This window comes from Notamacropus eugenii, chromosome 4, assembly GCF_028372415.1.
Source record: "Notamacropus eugenii isolate mMacEug1 chromosome 4, mMacEug1.pri_v2, whole genome shotgun sequence".
NCBI lineage: Eukaryota > Metazoa > Chordata > Mammalia > Diprotodontia > Macropodidae > Notamacropus > Notamacropus eugenii.
In genome coordinates, this window is record NC_092875.1 from 46087661 (window position 1) to 46112089 (window position 24429).

Consider the following 24429-nt stretch of genomic DNA (forward strand, 5'->3'; position numbering starts at 1 on the left):
CAGGCACGGAGATCTGGCCATGCCCCTCCCAGGGCGGTTTGCATTTCCAGGTGAAACTGAGCAGTGCATTCTGATCACACACTGGCTCTTTGGCCAACAGCCCACGCACCCACGCCTGGGGAACATCTGTCTTGACAGATGAATTATTCAACTTGCTCTCTGAGGGACGTTCTGCATGGAATGAGCCTTTTGCTCAATATCTTTTAGATCAGAATGGGCCTGGAATAATACCATCTACCTATTGCACTGCCTTGGACCACTGACCCCGACAGGACTGATGTGGCTGACACTTGGGTGCTAACCTCTGAAGCCTTCCTTTTATCCAAGCTGGAAGGGGTGGGGGCGGGGGAGGAGACCATCATCCAGGATGGTGACTAACTTTGCCCAGAGGAGAAAAGGAATAGGAAAGAGAAAGCAATACAGACAAAACCAGACAGACCACCATCACCAAAGCCAACCCTTGAGAAACCTGTCGTCCCTCTCCCAGGAAACCAGTAAAACCTGGTGTAAAAGAAACAAAACAAAACAAACAAACCAACATAAACCCAGCAGTCCAAGGGTAATGGGCTAAAGTCGGTTTGAATCTCTTTAGGCATCCCCTCTCTCCCACACCCCACAGCCAGCCAGCCAGTCCATCCTTCCTTTTGGACAGCTACCTGAAACGCACACTGAAGGACATTTGCAAAGGACTGCAGGCTAAACTTTATCTTTCTGGCCTGAGAGTTCCAGCCTGGATAATATGGCTCTCCTCACTGCAGCTTTTTCTTTCCCCCTTCTTCTGGTGTGCTAGAAGGTGATGGAAAATGGTCAAAGCTATTTTTAGGAGGAAAAGAAATCTCAGCATACCTTGGAATCGAGTGCTTCCCAAGCTCTCCAGCGACCGGCTGCTGAGACAACTGCAGTCTACTGTGTCAGATTACAAACTGGGGGGAGAGAGAGAGAGGAAGAAGGGGGGGAGAGTCCAAGAGAGAGAGAGGAAGGGAGGGGTGGCAAGAGGGCAGAGGCAGCGTCAGGCGGTGGAGGCAGCGGCGGCAGTAGCCCCTAGCAGCCCCACATTTGTGTGTATGCCCTGCCTGGATGAAGGTAGAAATGATTCATTAGCTGTCTGCAGGCAAGCAGAGAGAGAGAGAGAGAGAGAGAGAGAGAGAGAGAGAGAGAGAGAGAGAGAGAGAGAGAGAGAGAGAGAGAGAGAGAGAGAGAATCATCAGCCATGCAGCAGGAAGCTAAGCCTATGAGATGGCAGTGTTCAGACGCTCGCAGACACACGAGGACAGGGACACGCACGCACACACACACACACACACACACACACACATGCATACATATACATACGCATGCACGCTCCGCATACACATACACTCACACACGCACACAAAGATGGCTATCCCCATCTCCCCCACTCTCTTTTCAAGTAGATTAGTCCTGACATTATGACCAGCACTTTGGACAGAGACATGAAAGAGTGGGGCACCTCTCAACCACGCAGGGCTCTCTTACAGGGTCTAGAGGTTTTTTGTGGGGAGGAGGCTATAACTATTGGACTTTTGTGTAATAACATCCCAGGATCTTCCCCACAGAGGACTGGGAATGTACTATAAGGAGTTCGTCCATGGCCAATGTTGAGATATTATTTTGCTTCCCCACCACTGCCCCACTCCATAAAATAGAAAGATGAAATACTCAAACGCCCTAGGAATTAAGAGATTACTTGGATCATCCCAAGCTGTCACTGTCCTCACTATCTTGTTCCTCCTCCCTCTAGCCCTTGCTATATAATCATACTATATATGTGTATACATAGAATCCATACAGTCATATTATATGTGCATGTACATATATGTATGTACAAACACATATGTGTGGAGAGACAGACACAGATAGACAGATAGACTTGTCTACCACCCCCAAAAGTTCAGGTTCTGGTTCTAACTCTCCAGCAACAAGGGACAAAGTTGCTTGGGGAATGGTCTAAGAAGAATCCCAAATCGTGAAGCACATGTGCGCAGGCCCCCTCCCCTTCTTTCCTAGCAGTACAATGCCTGTATCTGTTATTTAAAGATATTCATTTAACTAATCTAAGAGACTGCCACAGGAGAAGCCTCAGAGTGCTTGTATGCCCTGACTGGGGCTCCAAGTGAGACTATTAAAAGGTAATTGCCCATATGATAGTACAGAGGTGGGTTAAGTGAAGTCTTCGGTTATCTGCCTGGACTTGGGGGTAGGGGAAGAGGGAATGCAACTCCAGGGTGCTCTGCTGTTTCTTCTCTTATTCTGGACACTTTGGAAAACACAATGAGCTTGGGGAAGAAACATGACCCAGGAGTTACCCACAACACCTGTCCAGCCAACATTGCATCAATATTTACCCTCAATTAGCTGGTAGAAAATAAAAGGTAAAAATGAGAAAGGAAATTCTCTCCAAACACAGCTCATCCACCATCCTGGCACTGGACTTGGAAGAGAATCTCACGTGCCAAGACTCACTCTTCACTCCCAGAATGCAGGCATGGAAGGGAAGACAAGCCCGGGGAGTGTTGCAGGGGCTGTCCTCTAAGGCTTAATCTAAAAAGCATATTAGAGCTCATTTCCTCTAGCCCCTTCATTTGACAGATAAGAAAAATGAGGCTCAGATTTACCAAATGATTTGATTTACCTAAGTCTTACAAGAAGGCAAGCAGCAGAGTTGGAGCTAGAGGTTAAGGTGGACTCCCAGTTCAGGATTCTTTACCTGATAGCATACAGATGAGGTGGTCATTTGTTCCTCCTTCTCAAGGAGGACCATGATATCAGGAAAGTGATGCCATGACTTGCAAGGGAAATGGATTTAAGTGAGGCTGGACTGTGCAAAGTCAGCAGCCTCACTTTCTCCTCCAGAGACAACTGGATCCAGTGGCAAAACATAGATCAGGACGATAGGAGATGGCCTCCATACGGATAAGGAAACTGAGATCTAAGGAGGATAAATTACTTACTTGACATTGAGTTAGTTAGTAGTGAGGAGAACTAGAATGAGGACCTGACTTCCTAATCCAATACTCAGTAAATTAGAGGAGAAAGTCACCACAGAGGGCATCTAGTCCAACCCATATCTAACCAAGATTCCACTCTACTCATCATCCTCTCTGAATTATTTTCATAGGTTCATGAGCTGGAAAGGGACTCAGAGGTCACCTAGTCCAACTCACAGCTGTACTCCAGAATCCCCTCCACTGGGACATCCCTGATAGGTGGTTCTCCAGGCTCTTCCTCAGGATGTTCAGTGAGAGGGAGCCAACTGCTTCCCAAAGGATCCTCTCCACTTATAGACATTTCTAATTGCTAGGAGGACTTTTCTCACTTTGAACCTAAATTGTCCCTTTATAACTTCTATCCATTGTTCCTAATTTTGTCCTCTGGGACCAAGAAGATCCTATCACATGACAGTCCTTCACATATTTGAGGACTGTAGCCCATGTTCTCCCTGAGTTTTGCTTTTTTTATTTTTAATAATATTTTATTCAAAATTGTATTTATTTGAAAACTATTTCAATAAATTTTATTAAGTATATTTTATTTGCAATGTAACATGTAGATATTATTAATAAATATATTAGTATCAATAATCATAGCTAATGCTTATAGAGACCTTTAAGGTTTATAAAGCACTTAACATGTTATTTTATTTGATCTTCACAATAACTCCTTGAGGGAGGTGCTATTATTATCCTCATTTTACATATGAGGAAACTAGGTGAGAGAAGTTAAGTGGCTTGCCAAATGTAACATAGCCAGTAAATGTCTTAAGCAGAATTTGAGCTCAGGTCTTCCTGAGCCTTTTATCCATTGCACCACCTAGTTGTCTTTGTTCAATTGATTTTTATCAAGCATTATCTCAATTATTTTTCATCCTGTTTGCATCATCTGGTCATTCTCCAGCTTATCAATATCCTTCCCTAAGGACAGTGCCCAGAATTGAATGTAATCCTGTATTCTTACAGGCAGAATACACTGATGCCATCGTCTCCCCAGTCCCGAATACAAGGCTTTTCTTAAAGGTGCCAATGAGGGCTGCCATATTATATTGCTGAATCATTTTGACCTTGGGATTCAATAAAATCCCAGATCTTTTCCATTCATACTACTACCTTGCCTAGTCAAACTTCCACTATTCTCTATTTGTAAAGTTAGATGTTTTTGGACCCAGGTTAAGGATTATAAGTTTCTCCCCATTTGGTTTGTTCTTACTATTTTAGCCCAATATTCTAGCCTGTCAAGGTTATTTTAGAACTTTAATCGTTATCTAACTTCTTACAGCTCTTCTTACAAACTCTGAGTCATCTGAAAACTTGATAATCATTCAACTGATAATCAACTTGATCCAAGTTATCAGGGGAAAAAAGTTTAAATAGCACAGGGTCAAGTACAGATTTTTGGGTTACTTCACTAGAGACCATCTAAGTCAGCACCAAACTGTTCAGCAATGTGTACATCAGTTCAGTCTTTTTCACTTGTGTCAGACTCTTTGTGATCCTATTTGTGGTTTTCTTGGCAAAGATCTTGGGGTGGTTTGCCATTTTCTTCTCCAGTTCATTTTATAGATGATGGAACTGAAGCAAGCAGGGTTAAGTGACTTGTCCAGGCTCACACAGCTAGTAAGAGTTTGAAGCCAGATTTGAACTTGGGAAGAGGAGTGGTCCTGATTCCAAGGGCCACACTCATTCCACTGCACCACCTAACTGCCACATATATGGTCTGTCTGTCTGTCTATCTATCTGTCTGTCTGCCTGCCTGCCTGACTATCTGTCTATTTATCTATCTGCTAATCTGCCTTTCCAATCTGTATATTTGTCTATCTATCCATCAATTATCTGTCTCTCTGCCTACTTGTCTGCTTCTCTCTCCTTTCTCTTTCTCTTCTCTTCTCTCTCTGTCTCTCTGTCTCTGTCTCTCTCTCTCTCTCTCTCTCTCTCTCTCTCTCTCTCTATATATATATATATATATATATATATATATATATATAATATATATCTGTCTGTCTTACTATATCTATCTATCATCCATCTCCCTATCTAGATATAGCATATATGTCTATCCCATATATACAGGACTACCAAAAGTATTATTGAGATATGTGTGTGTGTATATATATATACATTATACACACATATGCATATAATATAAACATTCCCACGTAACCCATGTGTATGTGTGTGTATGGGGAAAGAGAGAGTGAAGAGACACAGAGAGATAAGGAGAAAGGAGGGAGTAGGGGTATAGTGAAAAAGCACAAGCTCTGGAACTAGAAAACCTTCAAATTTCACTTCTAATTATTATTAGCTGTATGACCTAGGGCCACTAATTTCACCTCCCTAGGCCTCAGTTTCTTCATTTGTAAAATGAAAGCTTGCACAAGATAGTCCAGGAGGTCCCTTTCAGCTCCAAATCCAGCATCCTCTGATCCTAAGACTATTTTTTGAGCCCTGACATTCAACTAGTTCCAAATCCACCATACTGCGCTATCACTTAGCCCACATGTCATCATCATCTACACAAAGATATCATGAAAGATTTTGTTTAAAAAAATCTAGGTAAATAAATGTAAGCCTTTCCCTTGAACTATCATAGTAATACTGTCAAAAAAGGAAATGAGGTTGGTCTGGAATGAATCGCTATTGATGAACAGCTCTTGGTGCTCGTCACTTCCTTTTCTAAATGTTCAGTAACCATCTGTTTGATAATATAATACAGAACTTAGTCAGACATTGAAGTTAAACTTACTGGCCCAAGGTTTGATGACTACTCTTTTTAAAAATCAGGACACATGTGGTTCATAATACTTTTCCCAGTCTTAACAATACTTCCAAGATCATTGACATTGGCTCAGCAATCATAAGCACCAGTTACTTTGGTAACCTAAGATATATGTAGTCTCAGCTTGGTGATCTGAAACTCATCAAGGGCAGCAATGTACTCCTTTAGTATCTATCTACCAGCCATTTTTTTTCTATTCCTTCTAATCCAAAGGTTGGTCTCCTTGACAGAGAAAACAAGCAAAAGCAAAGTTGAGTATTTTTGTCTTCTTTCCATCGTCCATTATCATGGTCCTGCCAACCCAAATTCTAGCAATTTCCTGATTATCCTCTTTTTTCCAACATTTTTTGGTCTCTTGATCAATCAAGTAAATATTTTGATAATGATACCCTTTGACAGATGACAGGCATAGTATCAGGGCTATCGTTTCATTCCTGATTCATACCCTCTCACCCTCGCTAACTAAAGTTTTCTTGTGTGTTCTCACATTTTCTTAGAGGACTTTGTCTAGATCTCCACTTCTCTCCCTTTATACCCAACTTGGACCATATTTATCCATGCATATGCCGTATATAAGAGGCAGCTTGGTGTGGTGGAAAGACAGCTAGCTTCCGCACTGAAAGACCTGGGGTCAGACCCCATTTCTAACAGGTACTGGCCATTTGATCCTAAATAAGTTATTTATCAGCTTGGTGTTCTAACCCACCCTGTAAAACCCTAAATTCTGGAGATGTTGACCTACTTTGGTAGAAGGAATAGACCAATGAAATCACACATCTGGTACCCTTCTCAACATAGATGGGGAATAGAGCACTGGATCTGGAGTCAGGAAGACATGAGTTTGAATCCTGTCTCAGATTCCCTGTATAAGGGTCATACATTCTGACTGCCTCAGTTTTCTCCATATAAAATAATAACAGCACTTATTTCCTAGGGTTGTTGTGAGGAGATAATAGAATCAGACATGACTGAACAACAAAAATATTTTAAAAGCTCTTTGTAAATCTTAAAGAGCTTTATAAATGCTAGCTGCTGTCATTATTATTATTAAGTGCAGGAACCAGATCATTTTTAATCTATGTATCCTCAGTGCTAGTGTCAGTGATACGGATGGAAATCTTGAAACACTATATAGTCTCTGAAAAATTGATAATGGGCACCACCCAGAGGACAATGGAGAGGCTCATGGTGAATCTGAGCAGGCTACAGTACATATGATAAATAGGGAATCATGGAGGAAAGCAGGAATAGAATCCTCTATTATCCGTGGAGTATATAAGCATAGAAGAGGGGTTAGTCATTAACAAGAGCAGGTGATAATCAATGAACAATAAGCCTATGTGTTCTCTCAGTATCCTTGCAGTGTCATTGGGCCAACCCACCATGGTGGATTTATGGAAGGATATGAACAAGGGTTAGGCATAACAGATGGGTATATTTGGGTTGTATTCAACACCATGGGACCCACATCAGTGAGTTCACAGATCCATTGCAATATTAGGGCTTCCTGAGCGCTTAGCAAAGCTCCTTTTTACGTAACAGATACCTAATAAATGTTTATTGAATGAATGAGTGACCTTCACCTAGTGCAGAAAAAAAGAGCATTAGATTTGGAATCAAAGAAACTGGGTTCAAAACTTAGCTCTATGATTTACAATTGTGGGCCCTTGGTGAGTCAGTCACTTCACCTCAAGAGCCTCAGTTTCCTTATCCTTAAAATGAGGTGGTTGGATTTGATGGCCTGAGGTTCCTTCCAGAACCTGGGACTTCATAGTAACAATGAAGAGTGGTGGGGAGGAAAGAAACCAAAATTAGACTTTCCCCTCACTCCCACCACAATCACTACAAGAATAGGTCATTTCTTTGGAGAAGTCCATGCAGTATTTTAAAATGTCTCCCTGGCCCTGATTTCCCCCTCAAAGACGCTATTGATTAATGCAGCTTTGGTGCATATTGAGACAAGTCCAAAGCCAAAGGTCCTGAGAAATCAGGCAATGACAAAGAAAGCAGGCCTTTTTAAAGGACACCCTCCTTGCAGGCTACAGCCATTCACCTGATAGATCCACCAGGACCATCAACAAGACTTAGTTATCTCTACAGGATACAAAGGATTCTTCCTTCAGGAAGGGGTAGAAGTAAGTAGCCTTTGAGGTCCTTTGAATTCTAAGATTCCATGACTCTATGGTTCTATGAATTATCAGTCCCATTTCCAGCGTATTTTAGGCATTATCAAATGAGGTAATAGATTGAATTTTGCAAAACTTGAAGTGCGTTATTGTACTTTATTGTATTATATTTTATATTGTATTACATTAACACTAGCTATTATAATAATAATCTGCATAAAAATTACTATCATGATTATTAAAAATAATAAATAACATAGGGTCATAGCTCTAGAGCTGGGAAGGACCTCAGAGGCTCCATTAGTCAACCTTCTCATTTTTCAGATGAGAAAACTGAGACCCAGCAATTACGTTTCAAGTCCTTACTAAGCACCGGACTCTTTGCTAAGCACTAGGGATTCAAAGAAAGGCAAAGAATCTTTGCCTTCACAAAGCTTACATTTTAATGAGGAGGACAATATGCAAACAACGATGTACAAACAAGCTATCTATAGGATAAACTGGAGGTAATCTTAGAAGGAAGGCATTATCAACATTAAAGGGAATTTATCCAAGACCACACAGCTAGAAAATGATGGAGCTAGGATTTAAAAACTAGGTCCACCCAATCAGTAGGTGTTGGGGTGGCCCAGAGAGCTTAAATTAGTTACATAATTAATTAATTTACACAACACAGCTTGTAAATGGTAGAGCTGGAATTTGAACCCAGGTCCTTCCAATCAATAGGTGCTGTGGAGGATCATGAAAGTTAAGTACTTAGAGTGTCATAGCTCTAGAGCTGGAAGGGACATCAGAATCCATGTAGGCCAATCCATTTTACAGATGAGGAAACCAAGACCCTGAGAGGTGAAGAGCCCAAGGCCACACACATAATCCCAGAACCTGGATTTGAGTGCAGGTCTTTAACTCCAGAACCAATGTCCTTTCTACTGTACTTCCTTTTCTTCCTGGGCTTTAAGGTTCACAGAGTTCTTTGCACAAATGTCCTCATTGGAATCTCCCAACAATCCTGTGAAGTAGGTGCTATTATTATTTCCATTTTACAGATGATAAAACTGAAACTGAGAGGAATGAAGCGACATCCTGAGGGTCACACAGCTATTAAATGTCCGAGATGTCCTTCAAACACAGTTCTTCCAGACTCCAAGTCCAACACAATCTACCATTCACAGCTCTAGAGAAATCAGTCTATCAATACACATTTATTGAGTGCCCACTATATGTCAAGCACTGTACTAGGTGCTAGGGATACAAAAAGAGGCAAAAGACAACCAAGGAAGTTTCAATCTGATGGAAAGTTAGCAATAAATCCATTGTTTACCCAAATGGGAAAAACACATTCCAGAGTGGATACAGGACCTTGGAAGTGCCATCCTGCCCCTACGGATCCCACTTTGATTAGATGGTTCTTCTGAGAAGCTCCATTAAGGAGCACGCCTCTTCATTTCCTAACTTCCTTTGGTTGTGGTTGTTCAGTTGCATCCAACTCTTTGGGGTTTAATTGGCAAAGATAATGGAACAGTTTAGCATTTCCTTCTCATTTTGCAGATGAGGAAACTGAGGCAAACAAGGTTAAGTGACTTGTCCAGGGTCACACAGCTAGTAAGTGTCTGAAGCCAGATTTGAGCTCAGGAAGATGTATCTTTCTGATCCCAAGCCTGGTCCTCTATCCATTGTGCCACCTAGCTGCCCCTGCTAGCTTCCCTGGCTTCCTGTAAATCTTAGTTAAAAGTCCCTTCTTCTAGGAGAAGCCTTTCTCAATCCCCCCTTGATGCTACTTCCTTCCCTCTGTTGCTGATCTCCAATTTAGACTGCATATAGCTTGTTTGTACATGATCGTTTGCATGTTGTCTTTCCCATTAGACACTCCTTGAGAGTAAAGACTGTCTTCTGCTTTTCTTTGTATCTGTAGTACTTAACACTTTGACTTAGTGCTTAATAAATTCGTGATGTTGTGACTGTGGTTCACTGTTGCTGAATAGGTGTTATGGTACAGTAGTAACAGAACTGAGTCTAAAGTTAGAGGACTCAGGTACAAATTCCCACGTTGTCATTTTCTACCCTTGTGCCAACCTCTCTGGGTCTCACTTTCCTCCTCCATAAAAAACAGTTGAACTAGATCATCTCAAAAGTCCCTTTCAGCTCCAAATCTATAATTCTATGATGCTAGAAATTCAAAATAGTTGGAAGGAGTCATCAGGTTCTGAAACAATAAGCTTTCCCCTACCAAGGGCAACTTCAGCTTAGAAATAAAAAATCAACTCTTTGGATGCTTATTATAGATACCTTATAATCTCCTGACAGAGAAATAACCCTCACAGAGGCATTGCTATTAACTTGGGCTATTCAGCTATTAAAGAACCCTATAAATTATTCACCATTTGTTTATCTAGACCTAGATGTAATGGGTCTTGCCAGATGTCAAATATGCACCAGCTGCAAAGTTGCATAATTACCATTCAAAGAACTGGAGTTTTCCAGTGCCACACAAAACAAAAACATAACTGGACTGTTTCCACTGGGAAATGCAATCAAGGGAAACACCAGCCATGACTTTGATGCAACAGTGTTTGGAAGGTCAGGCAAATTTTGCCATTGTCTTTTGAGTCATAATAGTCTTGAACTTTGGGGAGGCAGTGGGAAAAAAAGATTAAAGTCATGTGGTATAGAGGAAAAGAGAGTTGAACCTGAAGGCAGAAAAACCTATTTTTTTTCATTCCATCTCTGATACTTATTAGCTATGTGACCACAGGCAATCAGTCAGTCAGTAAGCATTTCCTAAATGCCTCCAATGTACCAGGCACTGCACTAAATCCTAGAGATTAAAAGAGAAAAATTAAACTGCCCTGCCCTCAAGGAATTTATATTCCATTGTGGGAAACAACATGTATAAGTAAATAGAAAGATATACAAAGTAGGGGAGGTGGGATTTAGTAACCCTACTGGAAAAGAGCCGTTGACGCATTTTTAAGTACAAAGAAGATAACAAAAGAAAACACAAACAACTATCTTATTTGGAGGTAACTGGGTTTAAGTTACTTGGCCAGGGTCATACAGCTGCTTTGAGTCCAAGGCTGGATTTGAACTCAGGTTCTCCTAATTCCAGGACCAGTGCTCTATCCACTGCACCACCTAGCTGCCTCCAAAGCAGTCTTTGATGCTCGGAATTTACATATTTTTTTAAAAATTCAAATTGATATTTTTAATTATGTATATTTTTAAAAGTACTATAAGGTAGAAATTTCATATATGATCTTCTGTATGTTCTGCTATTTATACAGAGATTTCCTTTTTGATGTTTAAGTTCAAAGTAAAATATAAAACGCTTTTAAAATATACAAAGTAAATAAAAGGTAATTTTTGGATAGAGGTTGCACTTGAAACTGGAGTGAGAGGGGTCAGGAAAGGCTTCATGTAGGAAGTGGTCAGAGATATGCTGGTAAATATTTAACAACCAGCTCTCCAAAAAGCACAGGTGGCACAATGAATAGCGTGTTGGGCCTGGAGTCAAGAAGACCCAAGGTCAAATCTGACCTCGACATTTACTAGCTGTCTGACTCTGGGCAAGTCATTTAACACTGTTTACCTCAGTTTCCTCATCTATAAAATGAGAAGGAAATGGCAAACCACTCCAGTATCTTTGCCAAGAAAACTCCAAATGGGATCACAAAGAGTTGAACTTAACTAAAACAACTGAACAGCATCAACAAAAACTTCCTCTGCCCCCCCCCCAAATGTAGTAATGACACAGTTTTAAGTTTAATCTGAATCATTCAAATTTTCTCCATCATTTTTTCCACTCTAGGCAATCAACCAAGCAATAAATCAAGCCCTGATTTGTAGCATTTTCCAGTCTCAAGGTGCAAATGCTTATGCTGAAAATTTATCAATCAGCTCTTGTGAAATGGCTCAACTCAGCTCCAGTACACCCCTAGAAGAGGGTCATAAGCAAAACTCTGAAAGATGACTGAGATTCTAAGAGTTTATGAGGAAGAGGAGGTACTTTCCAGGCATAAGAGAGAGCCTTTGCTAAAGCACACGTGGGAAATGAAATGTCATGTAGGAGGAAAGTAGGACAGTTTGACTGGACCACAGAAGGCATGAAGACAAACTACTTTATCTCCACATACATAAAATAGAGATGACAATACCTGTATCACCTAAACCAAATTTTCATGAGGCTCAAGTGAGATGTCTGTAAAGCACTTTGTAAATCTTAAAGTACTATATGAGAGTCAGTTAGCATCATCATCATCATCATTTATTATCATTAGTAGTAGAAAGTAGAAGTACTAGTAGTAGTAGTAGTAGTAGTAGTAGTACTAGTAGTAGTAGTACTAGTAGTAGTAGTAGTAGTAGTAGTAGTAGCAGCAGCAGCAGCAGCTAGGTGAGACTGCCTCCAAATTTTTACATAGCACAATTAGACTTCTCAGTGAATGAGCACATATTAAGTCCCTACTATGTACCAGGCACTGTGCTAAGTACATATAACTTGTCTAAAAGCACAGGTCCAATCACAGGGCCACCTTACTCAAAAATCATTGGTTGCTCTCTATTGCGTCTAGGATAAAATTGCCTCAGATTGGCATTCAAAGCCCATTATAATCTAGGTTATATGGGGTGTTCAAGAGAACTAACACCTCTGGTGAGAAGATTTGTGAACTTTTTTCAGAGCTGCTCATCCACCTTTGTTGTCCACTTTTGCTGAACTTTTGCATGTGGCACCAAGAAATTGTAGCATGTACAGTGGCCACATCCTGGCAAAACAGTCTCAGAAGACAGGATAAACCAGGTTGAGAGTAACTCACAGGCCTCAAACTCATCAAGGAATTAGGGGGATATCTACCCCAAGCATGTGAAGATGTCCCCTGGTGGTGGGTTGGATGAAAACAATTTTTTTCATGGCCACAAAGGAGCTGAAACAGGTTATGTGGAGCTTTAGAGGTTAGACATCGAAGATGCCAAGGTCATCCAATGCACCCTGGGCCATCATCAGTCATTCTGACTTTTGTCCTGCCATTGGACTTTGATGACTCAGAAAGAGAGAGTAAGGCTGATGACTTTGGGCAACTCTGCCTCACTTAATCCAATTAACTTGCAAGTTAAGATGTAACCCTGTGATGTCATTGGTCCTTTCCAAAAAAGGATGAGCAATGACAATAATCTCACCACAGCCTACTATTTCAACTAAGAATACCTTTCACATACTAGAAGAAGCAACCTATTAGCCCAACTCCAAACCAAACTAGCCCAAACTTCAGAACTTTGAAGTTATGTTTGATTTTTCCTTCCTCATAACTTCTTGCATCTAGTAATTTACCAAATTCTATCAATCCCAATTCTTCAAGATCTTGTTATCCATCCCCTCTTCTCTGTTCCCACAAGCAGCAGCCTGAAATGCCATGGTACAAGTACTATGTACAATCACATAGTACTGACTTTGTTGTCATGGTCCTTTGTTCTCAAAGATGACCAATGGCATCTGGAAGGCGATGCCATGACTTGCGAGTGAATTGAATTTAAGTGAGGGAGGTCTGTGCAAAGTCACCAGCTTCACTCTCTCCTCTGGAGCCACCTAAGTCCAGTGGCAAGATGTAGATCAGGACAAGTGGAGATGTCCCAGGATGTGGTGGGAAAACTTGACCTTTTTAAGCTAAGGTGTTTAACAAGTCTCAGTTTGACTGAGGCAACTCCCATTCAATGATTAAGGCTAGGTAAGAAATGAGGCAATGAATGGCCTTTTACCCAGTCAAAAAGAAAACACACCTCAGTCTGGGAGGGGAGGGTGGGAATCCTCAGAGTTTCTGGCCAAAACAGAATAAATTGCTATTTATACTCACTCTGAGCCATCAGGGCCATGGGATGAAACTTATTGTTGGCCAATCAATGAGGTCCTTAAGAAAGAAATCTAGTCTGTAAACTTCAAAATATCTTGCAAGGTTTCAGTGATCAAAATTTACATCCATTTGGGCAGGTTACCGACAGGGAAGAGTATGATACCCTATGTGTACAGAGGAAAAAAGGGAGGAAGGGGAGGGGAAAAAAGGAAAAAAAAGGAAGGAAGGAAGGAAGGAAGGAAGGAAGGAAGGAAGGAAGGAAGAAGAGGAAGGCTGTGTTGCTCAACTGGAACTGGCCATCTGGGTCTCCAGAGAGGCAACTACTATTATCCATAGGTTGTTGTTTGTCCTTTGTTCTCAAAGAGAGCTGTGATATCAGGAAGGTGATGCCATGACTTGCAAGTGTATTGGATTTAAGTGAGGGAGGGCTGTGCAACGTCACCAAACTCACTCTCTCCTCTAGAACCCTAACTAGAGAGCTTCCTAATGGGTCTTCCCATCTCCTTTCTCTCTCTGCATTCAATCCTTCCTTCTTACTGTCATAAGAATGATCTTTTGTAGGCATGTAACTTATCACTTTACTTACAAATCTTTATGGCTTCCTGCTACCTACTGAGCAAAGTTAATATTCTAGTATGTGTTTTCTTGCCCTCTGTTAGAAAGAGATGGAATGTCTTGTTTTTGTATTTATACCTACAACCCTAAGCATAGTACTTGGAACATAAAAAGAATCCAACAAATGCTTTTTCATTCAGTCATTCAAGGCTCTAATAGACTATGAGCTCAATGAGGGTAGCGACTACCCTTTTTTAAGCTGTATAACTCCTCTAATTCAACCCAACAAAGAGCTGAAACTATACACAGTCCTTAATAAGACAAAGTGTCTGGCACATAGTAGGTGGTTAATAAGTGTTTGATGACTGCATTAAAGTCCTATTCATCATATGAGACTTTTCCATCTCACTTATTGTTTCTCCCATTAGAATATGAGTTCCTTGAAAGCAGGCATTGCCTTATTTTCCTATTTGTACCCCTAGCACTTACTACAATTCTTTATACATAAATGCTTAATAAATACTTCATTCATTCATTCAATCATCATATCATAGAGGTCACTCTGAATTCTTAGACAAGACTGGGCAGGTGCTCCTTGAGTCAACAGGGTATAGTGGCAGACCATGCTCAAATCACTTAACTTTTCTGAGCCTTAGTTTTCTAACTTGTAATGGAGATAATAATATCTATGCTTTGTTGTTCAGTCATGTCCAACTCTTTGTGATCCCATGGACCATAGAATGCCATCACTGTCCATGGAGTTTTCTTGGTAAAGATACTGGAGTGGTTTGCATTTCCTTCTCCAGCTCATTTTACAGATGAGGAAAGTGAGACAAACAGGGTTAAATGGCTTCCCTAGGGTCACCCAGCTAATAAATGTCTGAGGCCAAATTTGAACTCAAGTCTTGACTCCAGGCCTAGTGCTCTATCCACTGAACACCCAAGCTGCCTCAAATACCTAAGCTACCTACTTCCTGGTCATGGTGAAATTTAAATTAGAGAATATACATAAAAATCTTTACAACTTTGAAAGTGCCATGTAAATGTAAGTTATCATCACAACCACCACCACCACCACCATCACCAAGCTGAAATAGGCTTCCAGTGAGAGTCAATGGTGCACTAGGTGTCTAGAACTCTGCTCATCTGGAAAGCAGCCTTGAGATGCTGCATGGCACCATGGATAGCAGGCTGCCTTTGGAGTCAGGAAAGCATGGGTTTAAGTCTTACCTCTGAAGTGTACTGGCTGCCTGACCCTGGGCAAGTCATTTCCCTAACTTCTCAGGACCCCCAGTCAGTTCAGTGAGACATGACGGAACAATGACAATTACACTTGAGAATTCCACATTAATGAAATCGTATCTCCAACTCTACTCCCCCAAGGACACAAAAAACAAAAACACAGCTTAGCTAAATACAAAGAGGTTCATCACTATGCTCCCCATACAGTGATGAATTTTTTCTCCCAAGGCAACTCTTGAAAACAATGTACTGAAGCTGCTTATGGGAAGCAATAATGAAGGACTATCATCATTTTACACTAATGAAATCGGAGAACCTTAAGGTATTAATGAATCAAATGTATTAGAAATCTTTTTTTGCAAAAGATGACATAATATTGTAATTAATTATGATCATAATTAGGTGGCACAGTGGATAGAGTGATGGGCCTGGAAGCCTAAAGATGAATCTTCCTGAGTTCAAATCTTCCCTCAGACACTTCCTAGCCATGTGACCCTGGCCAAGTCACTTAACCTTATTTGTCTTAGTTTCCTCATCTGTAAAATGATCTGGAAAGGAAATAGCAAACCACTCCAGTGTTTCTGCTAAGAAAACCCCAAATAGGGTCACAAAGAATCAGACACAACTGAATAGCAACAACAAAACTAAGTGTAATAAATTAATATCAAACATACTTATTAATTACAATAATTAATTCTTAATATGTGATTGCAATTATTGTCATCATTATATTTTGCTTAGGCTGAAGTTAAAATTGAACATGTATTCGTTGAGTACAAACTAAATGACAACAAAAGAAGAGAGAGAGAAGAACCTGACGAGGCAGAGGGAAACTAGTCTTTCTTCTAATAAAAATCACTCGCTGACAACCAACTACTAACTGGATAATTCACACATGTATAATTAGGAGTCAACGAGAATTTTAGACTTTTAAAAAACTATTCTCTGTCTTTCTTTGTTTGGGCATTCAAAAAATATAAGACAAAGTCAGCCTTTTTTCCCCACCCACACCCCATGCAGTCTGCCTGGAGGCAGATGGAGCAGGGACTTACTTGGTCGGGAGGAGGCAGGAGGTAGGTGGGACTTCCTGTAGAGACGAAGGCCAGCTGCCTCTGTAGCCAAAGCAGCTCCCTCTGAGACTGTTTGAGCAGCTGCTCCATATCAGCAGGCTTCTGCCCGATCAGCCCTTCCTGTGGCAGAAAATGGTCCCTCCTGAGCAATCATTCATCTACCAAAGCCCAGCCAAGGGGACCCAGAACCCAGGGGTCATCACCAGGACCATGGTCTTTGGAGCAAGAGCATCTGGGTGTTTCTGCTTACATTGGCCAGGAAAGAATGGATCCATCACACCATTTAGTCAATTTCTGCCTAGTCAGTAGTATCCACTTACTCCACCTTGAGCAGAAGATGCTACTTTTTCCTTTTTTTTTTTTTTTAATGAACTAATAGTCTTGGCTGGAGATCTGTGTACTAAAACCTTGCAGTCAGTGGTTGCTCCCATCAGAGGCCCATCCAGGAAGTCAATGCTTAGCTAGACAGAATAAGAAACCCTTTACGTCAAGTTTTGTCTGATACATTGCGCTGGTCTCACTATTCAAGCAAAGGAGAGTTCATTTTTAGTATATTTACCCACTAAAACAATGGGACAGAGGATGAGGAGTGACAGGTGGGATAATAAATAGTGTTGGACTTAGAGTCAGGAAGCAGCAAGTTCAGATACTGTCTCTGATACTTATTGTGTGACCATGCACAAGTAACTTAGCCTATCCCATCCTCAGTTTCCTCATCTGTAAAATGGGGATAACAGCATCTACATCATAGATGTTATGAAGATCAAATACACTAACTGCACTTTGCAAATCTTGAAGTGTTATGTGAAACACAATTTTAAAAATTTTTCTTATTACTACCCATAGAAATAGAAAGCAGGATATGATGGAAACAGCAAGGATTAGGTACATATAGTACTGGAGTTAGAATTCAAATACCACACTTTCTCTAAACTTTGGAAACAGGCAAATCTCAACCTCCGAGCTTTGACTTCCTCATCTGAAAAATGGAGACCACAGACTCTTTAGGATCTGCTTCATAGAGTTGTGTTCAGGCTCCACTGTGACCAAGAATGTCAAATGACTCTGGCAGGAGGCCTTTTCTGATCCCCCTAGCTGCTAGGACTTCTACCACACCGATTGATATTATGTACATAAAGAACTTTGTCAGCAATCAGCATCATTTGTGATTATTATTTCAGACTCAGCATTCTAATGAATATGTTGAGGAGATGTTTGATATTGCCACAGAAAGAGCCCTGAATTTTGAGTTTGGAGACCTAGATCTGAGACCTTACTCTGCCAATGGCTTAATGAATAACCTTATACAAGTCACTTGCCCTGTGTGCATCTCCTCAGCCTCCTCCTCTGTAATGAGGGCATTATACTACAGATCCCTCCAAATCTACGATGCTACCATTCCAGGATACTGGCTAATGAGCTACCTCCAAGAGACTGCAAGTTTGGCGAAATAAAATGGAATCACTTTTTCATTATCTCCAGGAAGGGAGAAATGGTCATATCCACTTCATATTATCCTTCTAGGGAGGGAACAAAGCATAGTGGAGAGAATAGTGGAATTTGAGTCAGGAAGACCTTGTTTCCAACTGGGTGGTAGAATGGATAGAGTCAGGAAGACTCTTCTTTGTGAGTTCAAATCTGGCCTCAGGCTCTTACTGGCTGTGTGACCTTGGGCAAGTCACTTAATCCTGTTTGCCTCAGTTTTCTTGTCTGTAAAATGAGATAGAGAAGGAAATGGAGAACTGCTCTAGTATCTCTGCCAAGAAAACTGAAAATGGGGTCACAGAGTCAGACATGACTGAACAATGCTGAAAACCAAAAGATCTTGTTTCTACCACCCGACTAACTGTATGACTCCGGGTGAGTGATTTGATTTCTGAGATTCTCAATTCCTCATCTGTAAAGTAGAAATGATCACAAAACCTATTTCTCTTATGAGGCTCCAGTGAAATCACATGTGTAAAGTACTTTGCAAATCTGAAAGTACTATTCAGAAGCAAGCTTCTAACTTTTGCTTTCAGACCTCATCTGGAGAGCAGAAGCACTAAATGGGACATGGAGAGGGATCTCCAGAGCCCATTTCAAGGAAATCTCATTACATTGTTCCAATGTTTTCTCAGAAGCTCACACATAATATTCAAACACAGAAGTCCCTGAGATGCACTTTCCAACTATTTTATCTTCACTCCAACTAAAATATGTATTTTTCTCCAGTCCCTTGAAGATGATTGCAAAGGTTGGTTTACTGCAGTTGGACTGTCTCCAAAAGTTTATGGGGGCATAGCCCCAAGACAGCACGCTAATGACTGCCAGACAATGCCAGGTTTCCTGTACATGCCAATGGAATTTCTTTCTGTGTATCTGGACAGTTTAAAGACTATATGAACATTGAGAACTAAGGATCAGAGATGTCTATGTCAAATACCTTTGGGATGGGATACAAAGAGTCTTTGAAAGACTGTTCCTTAAGCTATCTATGAAATCTTGAGATCATAGGATTTTAAAATCAAAAGGGTGCTTAGAGGTCACATTATTCAAGTTCTTCCTTTTCAAAAGATCACAGATTGAGAGCTGGAAGGGACCTTCACAATCATTCACTTATTTTACACATGAGAAAACTGAGGAAATAACTTTTCCAAGGTCACATAAGTCAACAGTGGCAGAGCTAAGATTCGAATCTAGGATTCCTCACACACAGTGCCTAGGACTCTGTACAAACATCACACGAGACTCCCCAGCTATGCCCTCTTAGCCTATCAATCTCTTATTCATCAAATATTTTTCAGTGTCTCCTATGTCACAGGGCTGAATTAGGTACTGGGAATCAAAAGGAGTCGGTCCCTGTCCTCAAAGACGTTCCAGTCACAGAGGGAGACAAACAAGTAAGGAAGGAATCAATCAACTTGCATCTTTTAAGAGTCTACACTATACTTTTTGGCCCTAGGGATACTAAGAGAAAAACTAAAATATTCCCTAATTTCAATAAGCCTACTGGCTAGCCAGGGGAGACCTCTGTCTATATGTGTACCTATATAGATATATAGAAAATAGAACTAAGCTTTAAAGGAAACTAGAGAGTCTAATAGAGATGTGTATGTGTGTGTGTGTTGCATAAAAACATATCATATAAATATATTAGAGATGTATATGTTATATAACATGTTATATAGAGAGATAGATAGATCATGCATGCTCTCTATATAATCTATACATTATATTTGATATGCGCATATATTATACAGAATATAATACAAATTGATATGTGTATATATCCCATATCACACATATAATATAATATACATGTATTGTATGTGTATATTTTGTAACACATACATTTATTATATGTATATATTCTATATAACACACATACACATATATTATGTGTGTATATTATATATATAACACACACAAATGAATATATACACATTCACATATATAGTGTATATATACCTATATTTATAGGTATGTATATATATTTATGAATATATACAATTATGAATATATGTATATATTTGTATATACATGTATTTATCATATATAAATATCCTTTTCTCTAGACAGATATCTCCCTAGAGATAGATGGGTAATTTGAGAGGGGATACTAGCTTTGGGGTTGGGGATCACAATTCAGAGCTCACCAAGTATAGGCTTCACCTCCAACATCCCAAGCAGCTCAGTAAGAGCCATTGCAGACTATAGATAAAGCAGGTTCCTATTTCCCAGCTAGGACCTCAGTGCTGAATATGGCCAAGGTGGAGTTCAAAAGGCCTGTGTCATCTGCAAGGTCAAAGTCAAGTAGACTTCACTCTCTTTCACCCTAGCTGGTGATATGGCTGTAGGCACAGATTAGCTATGGTTGAACTGAAAGCCTAGGGGCTGAACAAAGATGAAAATGCATTAGTCTGTCAGCAAGCTTACAATGTGAGCACTGTGGGTACACTGCTGGCAAAAAAAAAAGTGTATAATATCAAATATGCTCATAATAACATTAGTGGCTGAAGTGGTGCCATCATCAGAATAATGGGTGACATTTATATAGCATTTTAATATGCATAAAGCATTTTACATGTATCATTTAATTGAATCCAAAGGCAATTCTATAGGGGTAGACACACTAGTTATTATCCCTGTTTTACAGATGAGAAAACAGAGGCTGAGAGCATTGTAGTGACTTATCCAGGGGCTCAGGTTTATATGTTTTGAGAATCTATTTAACCTAGAGAAGAGAATATTGAGAGGGGGAATGAGAGCTGTGATATGGCAGAGAAATTAGACTTCTGTTTGATTCCAGAGGACAGCTAGGTGACGCCATAGTGCCCAGAGCCCAGGGCCTGGACTCACCTTCCAGAGTTCAAAGCCAACCTCGCTTACTGGCCTGGGCAAGTCCTTAACCCTGTTTGACTTAGTTTCCTCATCTGTAAAATGAGCTGGAAAAGGAAATGGCAAACCATTCCAGTATCTCTGCCAAGAAAACCCCAAATAGGGTCATGATGAGTCAGATACAACTGAATAGCAAGCCTCTTTTTCTCATCTGTGAAATGGAGGCGTTACAAGGTTACTACGATGCTCAAAGGAGATAATGTATATAAAACATCTGTCATGAGGCATTTTCTAGTACTTCTAACTAACTACTGCTAGTCCTTCCCCCAAGACCCCAATAATTATTATTTACTTTACACACACACACACACACACACACACACACACACACACACACACACACAAAATGCCTGATAGAGGTTTACATTTGCTTTGTATACAGAAAAACAAAAGCTTGAGAGAGGTAAGATACAAAAAAAAAAAAAAAGAAAAGAAAATTGTATACACAGATACTATACTTGGGTGTCTATGTTGCATTTTGTTTCCTCCAAAAGAAACTAAGTTCCCTGAGAACAGGGGGTCTTTCATTTTTGTCTTTGTATCCCTAGAAGGAGCTTGTTAAATGCTCGATTGAGTAGCTGAGCTAGCAGGATTCCTGGGATAGAATATTACATCTGCTTGACCCTATTCCTTTTATGTATCAAACAGTTATTAAGCACTTATTGTCGTTCAGTCATTTCAGTCGTGTCTGACTCTTTGTGACCCCATTTGGGGTTTTCTTGGCAAAGATACTGGAGTGGTTTGCCATTTTCTTCTCCAGTTCATTTTACAGATGAGGAAACTAAGGCAAACAGGTTAAGTCACAGCGTCACACAGTTGGTAAGTGTCTGAGGCCAGATTTGAATTCAGGAAAATGAGTCTTCCTGACTCTAGGCCTGGCACTCCATCCACAGCACCAACTAGCTGCCCAATAACCTACCACGTAGGCTTAATCAATCCATAAGTATCTATTAATTGCCTACTACGTTCCAGGTACTGGGGATGCAAGTCCTCATAGAATCTTAGGTCTGGAAGGACCCCAGAGGCCAGCTAGTCCAAGCCCATTATTTTATAGATGAGAAAAGTGAAGCCCAGAGATGTTACGTCACTTTCCCAAGGGTGCATAGTTAATACATGTCAGGGCCAGGATTCAAACTCACACATAGATCTAAAACTGAAGGAGACTCTAGAGGCCATGTATTTCAACTCCCTCCCATTTTATAGAGGAGAAAACTAAGGCTTCAAGTAAGATGGCTTGTTCAAAGTCACATAGGTAATAAGAAACAAGTGGAGACTGAATCCAAGTCCATTGACTTCAGTCAGTATTTTTTTCCACTTCACCAAATGGTGCCTCCCATGCACTGATCACTCTTCTTAAAGATGTGGACACTATCAAACCCTAGTTAGTGCAGGAAAAATCTGACTACTCCTGAATAATTTATCTCTTTCTTTGGAATTCCTCCTCTTCTTGTGGCAGGAAGAGATGGAGAGTCAGGAGACACAGATCCCATAGAATGAGGAGGCTGTTTCCAAGGAGGCATCTACTGTATCTTTGGTGAGGAAGATAGCTCTGAGTCATTAAATAAAAGAATTCCCTCCTCCCCAGAAAGAGCTGACCAGCCTCAGAAATGACTCAGGGGATGATCAGAGAGAAAAGCTGTCTCACCTCACAGGGTTCAGCCCACTCTCTTTGGGCCAGGTCCCTGAGTCCATGTCCTCCAGCTTCCAGACTCTCTGGTGGGCCCACAAAGCGAAGGGGATTGACCCGAAGATGTCCCAGCTGGCCCCTGAGCTCCTCGTGCTCCATCTGCAGCAGCTGGATCTCAGGGTCTTTGGTGGTAATGGACCCCTTGGGGGTGAGCTGGAGCTGGGGTGCTCCTCTGCGGCCCAAGTGACCTTTGGGCATCTGAGAACGTCCTGTCCTTGGTTCGGCGGAAGATGAGGATGAGGATAATGAGCTGCTCTTCTGAAAGGAAATAGGAGAGACCCTGAATGTCACTCAATTTGAGCTTAGATTGGGAAACGAATTTATTACAAACTCAAGGAAACATCTGGGGTGAATCAAGCTCCATCCTGTATTCCTGGAGCCTCTTCTCCTCCCCAAAGAAGCTATTTATACAGATAGACTATGGACTTAATTCTAAAATCCTGATTCAGGCAAATCTCCCATGGGAAGAGAATTATGCGCTGGACTCATAGTTCCTATTTTCCTACCCCAAACTGAACACTTACACATCTGTTTAATTATTAACATGCAGCAGATATATTTAAGATATGACCATAGCATAAAATATATTTAAAACACAAGCGTTTCCATTATGCTACTAAATAAAGAATGAGATGTATCAACCATGCCTCCTTCTATCTCCTGGCTGCTCTCACACCCACTTGTAGATGATCAATCTCATCCTACGAAGGAGAGGATGCCAAAGAGAGAGGAGAGTGTGGCCCCAGAGTTCTAGGGGGAAAAGATTCAGAAAAGAGTAAAGACCAAAGTGGAGTGTTCAAAGTCAAAGGCTATGTTCTCCAAAATGCTTTCTCTGATGTCAGAACTAAAAATGAACATGATACCATTAAAGCTAGGTGCTAGATTTGTTTTCAAAGGACTTGAGTGTGAATCCTGATTCTGTCATTTACCGCTTGTAAGAACCTGAGTTCACTTCATCCCTCTGGGTCTTGGTTTTCTCATCTGCAAAATGAAGGTGGACTGGAGAACCTCTGAGGCTTTTTCTAGCTCTGTCTTTCATCTTATATCCCACATGACTTTGGACAAACCATTTAATCTTTTGTGCCTCAGTTTCCACATCTGTAAAATTAGAGATTTGGTCTAGACAGCATGCCTCAAAGGTCCCTGTTAGTTCTCAATCTATCATCTGATTCTTCTCCTTTTCAGTCATATTGTAATCTGCATTATATTTATTTGGGATCATAGTTTATCTCCTTGCCTTTTCATGGGGTGTCCCCAATGCCTGGAATGCTCTTCTTTCTCAATGTCAATCTCTTAGAATTCCTAGTTTCCATTAAAGCTTAGCTTAATGCCATCTACAAAGAAAGAGGAAGGGGCCTCTGATGTATCTTAGCATGAGCAAAAACAATAATAACTAACCGTCATATGGTTCTTTAAGGTTTTCCAAGAACTTTGTAATATTCTCTTTTATTTCTCACACAACCCTAGGAGGTAAATACTATCTTGATCATCTTTATTTTACAGATGAGGAAAGACAGGTTGGTAGATTACGTGACTTGCCCAGGGTCACATAGCTAATAAGTGTAAAAGGCAGGATTTGAATTTGATTCTTCTCAATTCTAAAACTGCCATGCTTTGTATGATTCCATCTACAGCAATTCCAACAGATAGATATCCAGTCTCTGCCTGACCACCCTCCTCCACAGAGCTTACTTCATCATTGCCATCATTAAAGAATTCTAATTGGGAAGAGCTCTTTCTTC

At 40.6% G+C, this 24429-nt stretch overlaps 1 protein-coding gene across 1 annotated transcript in view; it reads right to left on the reverse strand.

The window, feature by feature from the left end:
• The window catches only part of RIMBP2 (RIMS binding protein 2), a 475720-nt gene that overhangs the window by 438719 nt on the left and 12572 nt on the right, over positions 1-24429 (reverse strand). The window contains exons 2-3 of the mRNA XM_072600739.1: positions 22646-22945; positions 16603-16740 (exon numbers count right to left, since the gene is read on the reverse strand). Of these exons, the coding sequence (XP_072456840.1) occupies positions 16603-16740; positions 22646-22945 (438 nt within the window). The remainder of the gene's footprint in view (positions 1-16602; positions 16741-22645; positions 22946-24429) is intronic.